The 13,198-nt window shown below is 46.8% G+C and overlaps 1 protein-coding gene across 1 annotated transcript; it reads left to right on the top strand.

Moving 5' to 3' along the window:
- The first annotated feature begins 9,503 nt into the window (after positions 1-9,503).
- On the top strand, positions 9,504-12,624 carry F4822DRAFT_181722 (uncharacterized protein). The gene is made up of 4 exons (XM_051453420.1): positions 9,504-9,660; positions 9,724-9,828; positions 9,914-10,610; positions 10,661-12,624. The coding sequence occupies exons 1-4, from the start codon at positions 9,637-9,639 to the stop codon at positions 12,250-12,252; spliced, it is 2,418 nt and encodes an 805-aa protein (XP_051317098.1). The 5' UTR covers positions 9,504-9,636; the 3' UTR covers positions 12,253-12,624.
- Positions 12,625-13,198: the final 574 nt, after the last annotated feature.

Raw genomic sequence — 13,198 nt, forward strand, 5'->3', positions numbered from 1 at the left:
TTGCAGATGCCCGACGAGGCAGCCAACCAACGCGCCTGTGACGAATCAACAAACCTGGAGAGATCTAGAAGGATGCATGGAAGCTTGATCCTTCCTGGGCGCTACCAGCCGTTGTCCACGCGAAAGAGAAGGGTCAACATGAGGATCATCGCAAGCCACTCCAAAGAAGCCTGGGGATACTACATACACTAGTATATACCCAGTCGACCACTCTGAATACCCAGGGGTGTTTATTCTTTTTTTCTTCCTCAAAAGCCGAAACCGTCATAACTACGTTTGCAAAGGAATTATGATTTAGTAGAGTGGTAAAGGGCTGTCGGAACGCCAAAATTCCGAAAATTCGGTAATTACTAGCCCTACACGATCTTGCTAGTTGAGTTGTCGCCGCCATCGATCGCTTGTTGGACCGTGTCTAGATAGGTATCGGACACTACCTACATATCGAAGTATGTAAAGTAAATATGTAAGATATATGCTGTGTGTGTATACACGCGTACGCGGAAGTAGATATGCAGGTTTCTACAAGTTCGTGAAGTTAAGCGCCACCGCATAATCCATTACCTATAACTTTACATACCCTAGGGCAGGTTACATATCCTCGAACCTATGCATTAACATATTAAGACAGGGTATCGGTTTCGCACAGGTACGAGAGACAGGACCCTGTGAGGAGCCTCCTCCTTAGCCCCGCAATGGTTAGATACGAAGCTCCGTGTGTAAGACGTAAAACCCCTTACTTTTTGCACTTTGCACTTGGCATAGTGCACTTTGTATACCAAATCAACATAGCAGGGTTAGAATCAACCTCTTACATTTTATCCTTAACCATTATTACCCTCATGAAGAGCCTAAAGTTCCATGTTGCGAAGCGCTTCTACGATTCTAAGACCTCGTTCGCTTGTCAGATTCGGGACCGAGGCCCACTCCGAGATATCCGTGCCTTAAGCCCCCCATCTTAATATATTAACTCACATACGGAGGCAACCATATAGTGTATATGGTATCTTTATGATTACTTATTTTTATTTGTTTCTTGTTTTTTTCTTCGTGTTGTATGGAGTCAGGGGTGTTATCTGCATGTCTCTCTCAGAACCTTAAGCACCCCAAATAGCAATTCTGCATACACGATGACGATGCGCCGGCTTGGGGAAGACGATCGCCGGAGGTCCAGACCATCCTACAATTTCCATGACCCAAGACAACAAGCCCCCTTGATGTCAGATTAATCCGATCTCATCACACCCACTACGTATGTATGAAGAACGTGGCTAGCCCGTTGTCAAGTCAGACGACCAGAAAAAAAAAAGGTAGCTTTCATCAACCCCCTGGTCCTTTAGTCCTTCAATATGTAAACAAATAGATATGTCTCGGATCAAAGAGTTATTTAGATCAGGCATATAGTGAGTCGCTGTTACGAGGTTTTCCATTTCATGTTCGAATGTAGTAAGAGGTCCGACCCAAAGTCTAGTAGATTCAATACACATACGCGCGCACGAAACCGGTCAAATCGTTATTTGGCGCTACTTAGTCCGACTAGATCGTGAAAGGTTTAGCACAACTGTGGCGTCAATATGATATATCATCTCCACGAGCAGCAATCCCCATATAGTTCTCTGTGGTATCACAATAGCCAAGAACAAGATGCAAACCATGTAGAATCGGTGGATCGACACGCCGAAAACGATCATATACATGGGCGATTCGATAATAACGGTAAGTTCCTTAGCTATACATCTGAATGGTCTCTGGTTCATCTCAACGTGGTCTGGAAGCCACATAACAGGGGGGTTCATGCGTGTGTATACTAATCATGAAAATTAAGAGGCATTCTGGTAATATGCGGGTGCTCCGGAAAGACTACCGTCCGGCACCTTACAGATTGTTTGGCTAGATCCCCAAGAATCGCAATCTACGTAACCATCATAGCTTGAACACGGACCCTTTATTTCATACGAACAATCAAGATTTTAACATGAGGGAGATATGTGTTACTTCTTGGCAAATCCTAGGCTTTGGCCATCGCAAAACATGTGCCAATTGAAATCGCTGCATCATCAAACTCGGCCGAGAAGGAATAGAATATTGCACTTCTGAGTTAACTAAAGACGATTATGCTCATTGTTGATAGATTTACCGGCTTATAGGTTACGTGTTGCGCCGTAGATGACAGATCCTGAGATCAGCCATGTGTTCAAGGGACCCATGAACTGTCCCAGCTGGCCGGATCGATCATCGCAGCCACGACACTAAAATCCGTGGGAACGCCTAGATACGGTAATTCTAGACTTTTGACGGTCACCCAAGCTGTAAATGCAACTATAAGCGGGTTATATTATCAACAGCTACCACTATTGTAAGCTAAGGACAAGAAAGTATCGTGAGCTTACTACAATATCTTATGTGGGTTACCGAGGCTATTGTGGATTGAAGTGGATGATGGATGAGATTTCGTATGGAGAACTATTAGATCAAACCCCAAGAGAAAAAATGATCGACCATCAATCTACTCCGTAGCGCTTCGTCAACGCAGGTGACTTTTCATTGGGAAATGGATCCAGCATGTCAATCCTTCGTTTGCCGGGATAAATTGGTCAAAATTGGTCAAACGCTCTAATTCCGCTCAAGTGGTAGACCCGAGCAACTGGTTTCCGCGCGCCGCCCCGTCTTAGCTGCCGCCGGATGGAACGCTGTGCGCTTAACAATTCCCGTCTCGTCTTAGCACAAGGCTCTTCGTTCTTGTGGGGAGTTTTGTTTTGCCCCCTTAATTATCTTAGCATCTACTAAACACATAATAAAGCAATATACCTAGGTAGGTAATATAATATACGCCTACACTAAAGTACGGTAGACTACGGTAGACTATGGTGGGCTACGGCCCTGAGAAACTCACTAACTAAGGGATACCCTCGCTAGCACGGGCATTTTTTGATACACACCTGGTCATTGCTCATATCCATTCGTCCGTCTTTCAAGGTCAACACCACTATTGTCCTGAGTATGGTTGGCAAAAGAACAATGCTGATCATGACACCCTTTCATGGCCGAATTTGTTATCGAGGGACTTCTGACGAACAAGTACCAGGGTGAAACGATTTAACAGAGATATTATACCTACGAATGCTACAGTATCAAATCTTGATTTATCTACATCGAACACTAAGAACGAAATATGAAATATCCACTCGAGTACCTATACATCGCACCCTATTTCCGATATGGAAAGAGAGGTAGCAACCCGTAAATCTTAAAAGCCATCCATTATAGATCGCCGACGCCAGATCTTCTCCGCGTCTGGGCGTTTTGGGGATCCAGTACAATGCGTGGTTGATTGACGTGGAGCTCGGTAAGGGAGATCATCGACTTATGCTAGCCTATCGTTCATGGCATTGAGCTCCGACGCCAGCGTAACTTGACATTTACATCTATCGGTCATGAAAAACAGTGCCGAAGTCCTAAAACCCCCACACCACATAGCATAGCATAACATCTTCATGCGATGTATGTAGTGGCATGTAAGTCAATGCGGGTGGCGATGCGGGAGTGAAGCGTGCGATGGCATTCGCGTTCGGCGTCACTGCATGATAACGGGAACTGCTAAGGGGATCGATTTCAGGGGAAGCCCGTCTTACCCAGACCCCGATGGCCGTATATCCTCCAACCACCACTGCGAACGCATCACCATCACGGACCAGAGGCAATTTGAATTAGCTGGCGGCCCCCGTCACACGTGTTTAGTTGAGCCTCAATTTTAACAAGGGAGGGGGGTTGTTTGTTTATCACCGTCCGCGAGAGTCCGAGATTCCAAGTGGTTACGTATGGGTTAGTATGTATGGTCATCATCCATGGATGTATTATTGTTTTTTTTCCCCGCCCCCCAGTTGTGAATTGGTTTCTACATGCAGAAGCGAGATCACCACTTGGCAGCGTTTTTCAGCAGCCTTCAGCGTCGCATTCTCTGTCGATCTTTTCCGAACTTCTAACTACCTCACCGCCCACTCCCGCTATAGCGCATTTATCCTATATCCTATACTGCAAAATATCATCATCCAAGAAACAACTTTATCAGCTATTGGCAAACATGAATCCAAGCAACAGCTGTTGACGATACATAACAAACCGAGTTGAGGCCGCTTCTCACGATTGACGAAAGTCGAAAAGGGTACCCCTATTCGTGGAACCGTACTTGCTACACTCCCGGAACGATTGGGGCAGCGCTCATAACGCATATCTAATAGTGTACCGTAAGAGTGTACTTACACGACGCTACATGCTATACATCATATTATTATCGCCGACCTTATCTACCTAGGTAAGTAATAATAGCGAATTATTATTTTATTTTTCTTTTGTACTTCCACGGTTGTATCGTCCCGGAGAGAGCACGTTTTTTCAGCCAACCGCGACACGCTCGATGTCTTCCAGATAGTGTCATGGTAGGGTAGGGCTCCCCCATGCGCGCGGTTACCCCTACAAATCGCAGGCGACCCCGAGATAGGTGGCTGCGTACCATGGTAATAGGGCATTAGGTAGCAGGTTCCAGGCGGGCAAAGCCCCCGGCTAGGCTCCTTATTGTCTCTCCAGAGCCGCAAGGTAGCTTTGCTAATGCTTGCTAATCACTCCTCCGTCGGGCCTCAAGTAGTAATGTCTGCTCTGGTTAGTTAGCGACAAGACATCACGCACCACGCATCATCTTAATCATCATCATCGTCACCATGCTGACTGCTTTTTTGCCCGAATTAGGCGCCGTTCCGGGGCGACGACATAGAATGAGAGAGTGGGTGAATGACGAGTCAAATCAAGAATTTCGCTAGTTACCATTACAGACCGACCTTCTTACCTACTTCATTCTGCATGCAATTCGTTATCCCTTCCCCGCTCTCTCTCTCTTTTTCTTTCTTTCTACTTCTCTACTCCCTCACTCGTGTTCGGCGAGCCAGTTATGGAGAAATGCGGTGTCGTGATTTAGACCACTCAATTCAATTATTTTCATTTTTTCCCCTTCATACACTGCCTTCACACTCCCTCATCCCCGACCGACTTTACTACTCATTTACTTACTTACGTAGGTACCTACCCACACAAATTAAGCGACCTTACATACCTACTGTACATAATAAATGCGCGCCGAGGGGTGACCGACGTTACAGCGCCTCACATCGAATGGACTGGTGTATATGCGCCATGCGTCAAGAGTTTTTGTCTTATTAGCATCAGACCAAAGCCCGTGGCCGGGAAAGGGAGCTCCCGTCCCCGTCGGAGATTATCCGATTCGCTTTTCTCACCAATACAATTTGTGGCGGAGAGAAACAACCGGTCAATTTCTTTTTTTTTTTTCTCTTTTATTGTAGCGGTCGAGCATATACAATTCCAATCTCGTCACGGGAATGGCTAGAGTGTTATTGCTGACGGGTCGTAAGCTTGAAATCTATCGGGCGATGCGATGCACCTGTGCAACACGCCCTCTGCTAGGGTTACTTGACACCGGGATACTAGCCGTACCGGGCTTTGAATGTGAGGTAAGTGGTAACAGCAGCAAGCAGTGGCAGTAGACAGGTCGTCCACGTAAGGTAGATGAGATGCATGTCTTACCATATTTGCTCTTCTAAGGCGATATGCTTAATACAACTACTTGCTTAGCTAGCAAACCTCTCCGTTTTCCTACGCAGAGCCTCTTTTGGTGTCGATGTGACTTTGGTACTTGAGTGTGCAACAAAACAATAACGGGATGACGCACCGTTGTTCCGATGTACAGAGGGTCAGATGGCCTCGTATTAGTCTGCTTACGGCGTGTGTCGCGTGTCGTATGTCCGAGGTGGAATCGCGGTGAGCAGCAGAGTTGATGCTCGCGATTGTTCGTTTTCGTAGCGAGAACGTCCTGAAATCTTGAATTCGCTCATTTGAGACCGCATGAATTGTCCTAGATTGATGTTGGAATGCCTGCCTAGGTAAAACACGAGAACATCATATCATAGTCTTTCGGCTCTAACTCCGGAGCCGCCCGTCTTTACTCGGAGATGCTCGCAGGCCTCATCTCCGTAATTAAGGACTTCGGATATAGTCTAGGAAAGAATCCTATTTCTCGTAGCATAAGTTATGCTTTCCTGCTGTGCCGTTGAGGTGACTTGAAGGATCTGAGATCCAGGCTGCCGGGCTCGGTTAAGGATGACCTCGTGCAGGGCTCGTTATCGTTCTCTAGATCATATTCCTGCCTGATATCTTCAAAGTAGATATAACTTGATATTTTTACTATTTTAATGGCAACTCACTAGTGGGGAAGTTAATTACTTCTGAGTCACTATTGTTGAGATACTAGTTCTATAGGATTGGCTCTAGGGGATCCCAACAGAACCCCATCGTGAAGCTAGTGGGCAAATAGCGGAGATAAGGATGTGAATAACTTCCTTCTAATGATAAATATTTGTGGAAATAAAGTGCTATGATACCTAGTAGGCTGTTTGAGCATGTAGTCGTACATCGGGTGTCCGCTCATAATCTTCGTATTCGATTATCGCCATTGACTCCTACTGATAACGATCGCTGTATCAGTATAAGAGAACGACGATCAATCGTGTTTAACAATAGCGATGAACATATCTGGACTCGGGGATATCTGCGACCCCCCGAGTTCTTTGCCTGAGTGCCATATGGGAACAGTCCATTGCCCTTGGTGGTTTTCTATAGATCGAGGGTCTAATAGCAACTAAAGTCCTACTCAACAGATACCAAAATATCACGAACCCCCATTCACTTGTTGACAGTGTACTCCTGGCCCTACAGTGTGGCCGTCTTAGGAGTAGTGAAAGTAACGTCGTTAGATATTCTAAAGTCCAGGTTCGTTTGAACCACCTAAAAATATAACCTCTAACGGGGCTTTTGTAGTTGATAGTATCTGAGGCAATCAAATACACGAAGAAATATAAGGGTTATATTCCTTGTAGGCTGTAGGTATTGGCTAGATTCGCAAGACTGATGCGTACGGACGTTGGCAGATATAACAACCCCTAGTTAGAGTTCTCAGGGGCTATTCTCGTCGTGGTGTCGTCACCTAGGTGTATCAAGCTCTAGAAGAGTATTGCTTTCTAATTCAACTCTCACACCATCTGTGCGAATCTGCTTTCATTGGTTTACTAGATAGGGCTACAGCAGAGCGACCCATCGGACGAGAGCCTAGACAATCCAAGCTCATCCGACGACGGCCGTGTAGTGACTCCCATAAATTGTCGGGCCGCATGATATCTTACACGGTGAGCTGATTTCCTTGAATGAAGCTGGTAACGTCGGATAAGCTTCTTTCCATGGAAGCTCTAATTACCTTGTCCTCTTTGATAAGGTAGAACTTCATTCGCAACCATGCTCCAGGCCTCCTACCGGTTTAGTGCCCCATAGGGATGGTTTTCAATTATTACTACTATTGTCCTGCCTGCGGATGAGTCGTTTTGTAAAGGTTAGTATCGGATGGCCCCTACCGCACAATAGCAGGCCGAGTATCGTGAATGAAATGTTTATTTAGAACCTCAACTCCCTCAATCCTTTGCGTTTTGATTAATTTCCAGGGACCGATGGCGTCGATGATACTCCCTATACATCCCCGCTTTCCGAAGCATTTAAGACGTCACTTCAACTTGGTCTTTCGCTGCCTAGTTATGTTGCTCCTAATTGTCTTGATTATCCCCTCGTGGGACCTGTTGCCGGATGTGTCCAAGCAAAGCATCTTTAAGTGTAGTAGTTGATAGGATCTAGATAGCCACTAAGGTATCCTCTTGTTTCGGAAGTCTCGTTCAGTCTGAACTCCTCGGCTATGCCTTTGTATATATATCATGGCGTGTAAACTAAGTTAGGATCCTGGTAATTCTTTGCCAGCGTCGTAAACGTAAACTCTCGCATTCTGAGTATCATCGTGGTCATTATTACTAGCTCCTCGCGGAGAGTAGCCCTCGAACGGGACTAACGATTGACCTAAGTTACATCGAACGCGACATGCGGAAACGATAGAGGAATCGGTAGACTAGGTACATATGAGGGAGTTTCGTAAGGGTATCTACTGATAGTTGGGTTAGCAACTGAGACGTCCTCGGATTTCTGAATAGCACGATCCTAATACAAACAGCGCTTCCTCGGCTGCCTTCTTAATCATCCAGTCCCATGCGTTAAGGATGAGTGAAGAGAATACCTCTAATTCAATGACTTAGATATGACGAGCGCTTTGGTAGCTATAGCATCACTAGGTTGGTCGAAAGGGAACAATGACCATCTAAGATCCTCCCATCTTCGGCCGCTCATACCTCTCATATTAAAAAAATACCAAGAGTGTGGGATCTGGGAAGCTCGAGGGGATGTTCGTCATTTCTCCGGACGTCCTCAAGGCTCTTAAGGCTCATCTCGGCATGGAGCCAACCAAAGTCAGCCAGCGAGGTCTGTTCTCTAAGTCCGGGCTTCTGCTTTCATTCGATATATATGCTCTTCACGTTTGGAAGCCGAGCTACGAAGGCTACGTCCGAGCCTCTCGAAATCCCAAACGGCCTCTTTAAGCTCCACCGTTCACCTTTTGTTTGGCTGAATGGGTCGTACTCATCTGGGTGTGCCTTAAAGCTTTCCCTAACGAGTGACTAGCGGGACAATTAACCTGCTAGACATGGATCGTATAGTAACTCCCCATTCTGTCTTTAACCATGCCCTTCCTACCAAAGGGGGACATATGGCGTTGGTCCTTGGAGTAAGGGCACACGATACTACCGCAATAGGGGTTGTAGAGTATAATATAGATAATATATGGAATATTGTGAGGCTCAACATACACATCGCGATCACAGGAAATAGCGACAGATTCAACCAGAACCTGAGTCTAGGTTCACTGGAAAAGGGGGCTTCTGTTGGGTTGAGAGTTTGCCCCTGAATCCCGCGATTAATTCTTAATCTATTCTGTCATTGGAATTAGAATCGGGTTTATGGTTATAGAGGGCAAGTTCCCAGGTCTGTAATTAATAATTTGAATATCGTAAATGCTCTTAAGGCTAGTAAAATCATAGCGTCGGCCATATCAGAATCGGATGTCTCCGTCATGAGGGGGCACGTGGTAAATGGTATCCATCCACTAACGATACCTAACGGACACGTATCTCAGTTCATGTTTGTAGTTGAGATATTGAATAGAATTTGGGCCATCTCGGACTATTTTGGAATTGTTGTAAATGAAGAAGATTCGGAGAGTTTCTTCCTGAGTCTCGAGTTTAAATCGGATGTAATGATGTACCGTCGGACCGAGTGGCACATTGAGCGGGTGCCGAATAATCCGTTCAACCAATCAAATGCGATAGAGTCACCCCGGTCGCGTCATCTTAAGGTACTTCGGATCAAGTTAGCAGTTAGCTAGAAGTTGCAAGATTGCAAGTCTAATAGGTGGCATTAACGATTTGTTAGTGAGCTACTATCACGCTACCACGCTATTACCTAGGTACGCTACTTGCAACAACTACAACATTCTATTTTATACCTACGAACAAACGAGCCGAGCATTCCTTTGAGACCTCGACTTCTTCCCTCGTCGGGATGATGGGCACCTAAGTGCAATTTTCAAATAATTTCATCCTTCTCTAGATTTTTTCCCTTTAAACATCGGCTGCCAAATTCATCGCCATCATGCGACTTCTTTGGTATGCAGGGGTAAGCTTCTCCCGTTTGTATATATCTTCTTATAGCTTCAAACTGACAATATTCACTACCTAGACCTCATCGGCCCTGGCGGCTGGCGTCGTCGCCTACGCCTTCAATCAACGTGCTAACTTCTACTCTGCTATGGTATATTTATCACAAAATAACCTAAGTCTTATGGTATGTATTCTTCCCTCGCCCCACTAACCCTTATATGCTCGTGTTATACCGAGTTACTAACCTTTGTCGCCTGCTCATGTTATAGATCCTCATAAACCTCGTCCTCCTAGTCTATGGTTCCTTCGTCTGGGGTCTTCAACGATTATGTTATGGCCCTCTCCGACCGGTCGAAATCGAACAACTCTACGAGAAAGCTTGGTTCGCCGTGACCGAGACATGCCTTGCTATGACAATATTTCGTGAAGAGGTTGGAGCTTGGTTCTTGGTCATGTTCACCGCTTTGGTAACCGGGAAGGTCTGGGAATGGATAGGCGAAGGCCGCGTAGAGGTTCTGGAACAGCAACCCCCGGTAAATCCGCGACTCTTTCACACAAGACTCAGCATATCTCTCTTACTCAGCGTCATCTACGATACTTGGCTATTCCTCTATACCGTGAATGCTGTCATCCAACAGGCACGACCCAACATGATGGTCATGTTCTTGTTTGAATTCGCCATCTTAGACACCTGCTCGTTTCGCACTAGTTTCCGATACCTCCTGTCCCTAGTTGAAGCCGACATCGTATCAAGACAGACTCGACAGAGACTAGAAGAAAGGCGTAGACAAGTCCGGGAACAACGTGCCGAAATCATGCGACGTCGGGAATCTGGCGACGCCGCCGAGGCGGAAGCTGCGGAGCAGGAGGAGTTACCAAATGAAGAGGATATCGATGAGACGGATATTGAAGTACCGGGTTGGGAATCTAAGGGACAGTGGGTTCTGAGTCTGGACCTGGCAACTGGTAAGTTTCTATATTCTCGGCTCTGTGATCGTCGCTCTAACACTCTCTAGATTTTGTCAAGCTCGGTATCTATTCCGCTTTCTTCGCTATATTAATGATGTTCTACGGTCTACCTATCCACATAATGCGGGACCTCTACATGACAGGATCTTCGTTTGTGAGGCGGCTCAGGGCTCTCATCAAGTACCGTAAGGCTGTACAGGGTCTAGCTGGATACCCTGATGCTACCGAGGAAGAATTGGCTCGTGAAAATACTTGCATTATCTGTCGAGAAGATATGAGACCGTGGGATCCACATGCCGAGGGTTCTGTACAGCGTTCTCGCCCGAAGAAGCTACCCTGCGGCCATATCCTACATTTCGGATGTCTAAAGAGTTGGTTGGAGAGACAGCAGGTATGCCCGACTTGTCGACGACCAGTCGACGGGGCCGGACCCAATGGCACCGGTACTACCCAAGGCGCCAACCATGGTGGCCAACCCAATGCCGTAGGCGAAGCAGCTGCGGGCAATAGAGCTGCAAACGGCGCTCAGCCGGCACAACAACGCGGAGCAGGAAATATGAGAGTATTCCAGTTTGGCCCTATTCGATTAGGATTTGCTCAGGGCAATGCCCAGAATATCCATGAGATGGCTCAGCGGCTACGACTCCCTCTTGAGGGTGCTAATGCTCCCGCTCCCGCTCCCGCTCCTGCTGCCGCGCCCACTCAACCTGCCCGGCCTTCTCTGACTCACGGCAACACCGGCACCCGCGAATTCCACTTAGAGATGCAATTACAGCTACTGGAAATTTCAAATAGAATACAACAGGAGGTGCAAGCCTTACAGGCGAGCCAAGCTGAGGTGCAAACTCTCTATGCTCTATTGGCAGAGTTGAATCACCTCCGTCAGACACAACAGAACCCTCAAGTTGTGTCAATGCTTCATCATGGACAGCCAGCTGCCAATGCCCCATTCACACCTTACCAACCAGCCGTACCGCAACAACCCCTTCCCCCATTTCAACCTATGGCACATCATCCTCCTCAACTTGCAATCTACCCTCCTCGTGTACCAACGCCGACCATCACTAGACATGGTGGCGTATCATATTCAGATTCCATCCCAGCAGGTAGCCCCGACTTGCCTGATAGCGTTGTTATTCCCCCCGGTTGGTCGTTATTACCCCTTCAGCGTCTTGATGGTCAACCCCAACAGGCTCCAAATACCCAACAGCCTGTTCAACCAGTCGATATCAATGGTCAACAATCACAGCCAGTCGATTCAACACACACAACCACTACAACTAGTAGCACCACTAGGGTTGCTCAGTCAAGTTCTAGAACTGGTGATTCTAATGTTCGAAATATCGGTGCATCTAGTGGGCCTACAGAAGAACGCCCTACCCAAACTACTTCCCAAGAACAGAGAGAGCCCCCGACGGTAGCTGCGCCCACGCCACTGATGCCTAATTGGGGTGGTGCTGCACAGCTCTTTACCGGTTCAGCCTCTGTGAATGAACCCGAGGCCAGACCCGAGGAAGCGCCAAAGCCGGAGTCTCAACAAGAGAGCTCAGACGACGAGCAAGAAACGTCAAGTAGTAAAGCTAAAGGGAAGGCGAAAGCTGTTACAGTCGAGGATGCGGAGGATGCAGAAGACGACTGAATCAATATCAAGCCAATGTGTCATTATTCGAGCTGCGTTCCCAGCTCTGTATTCACGAAAAGGAAAATTGCATCCGGGCGAGGCGTTGACGGCGTTTAAGATTCATGTATATCCCCTACGAAAATCGGACTGGATTGTGGATATGGCATCATAAGGGTCATTCGATAAATGTGCAGGGCTAAGATGTTCTCGCTCGCCGATCAACATTCTGGAATATCTTCTGCCTTCGGTGACTCTAATTTGATGCTTGACCTTGCTTTGGAAAGGGCATGAGGTGTACATAGACATTGGTGTACCTAGGATGATAGGCAAGGGGAGGAACCCTCACCTCGAGAAAATTCAAGGCATCATTTATTGAACTCTACTATCATAGAAATCACAGCTTGCATGATATGTATCACCAAGTGGGGTCTCTCTTTCGTGACTATTGATGACTGGAGTTTGATAAGTCCGGCTTCCTAGAGGTGCGTGTCGAATGGTATCGAGTCTACACTTATGTGGTCGCTATTCTAATGAATATTCTAGAAAACAAGAGCTTACGTCCACCAAATTACGTGCGCGTTTCCTATCCCCTACTAACTCCAATAAGGGAGGGAAACGTGTTAAGATCAGTTATGAGTGCTCGTAAAAACACAAAGTGCTTACGGGCGTGTATATCTTGGCAGCAACCACGACTCATGTACTACTTGCAGTCTTCCTTGTGGGGGCTCGGACATATATTCATCATTATGGCTGTTTACGGCAATACACTTCTCCGCGGATCCAGCTATATCTGAGGCTGTACGGCTCGAGAAATGGCGCCCTATGATAAGCCTGAATTGCTATTTCAGGATCTTCGTCGGGCGGATAAAGCGCCCGGCTTTTAGCCATAACGAAGACTCCTCTCGGTTTTTGTACCGCCCTCTGATAAGCAACGACACTTCCAAACTCTCAATACGGCTGTTAC

The sequence above is a fragment of the Hypoxylon trugodes genome (assembly GCF_022578975.1).
Source record: "Hypoxylon trugodes strain CBS 135444 unplaced genomic scaffold F4822scaffold_3, whole genome shotgun sequence".
NCBI lineage: Eukaryota > Fungi > Ascomycota > Sordariomycetes > Xylariales > Hypoxylaceae > Hypoxylon > Hypoxylon trugodes.

Bases quoted from the DNA above. Each gene is read 5' to 3' on its own strand.
- F4822DRAFT_181722 (XM_051453420.1), top strand. From the start codon at position 9,637: ATGCGACTTCTTTGGTATGCAGGG. The intron at 9,661-9,723 runs GTAAGCTTCTCC...TTCACTACCTAG, and splicing joins GACTTCTTTGGTATGCAGGG to ACCTCATCGGCCCTGGCGGC. The intron at 9,829-9,913 runs GTATGTATTCTT...CTCATGTTATAG, and splicing joins AAAATAACCTAAGTCTTATG to ATCCTCATAAACCTCGTCCT.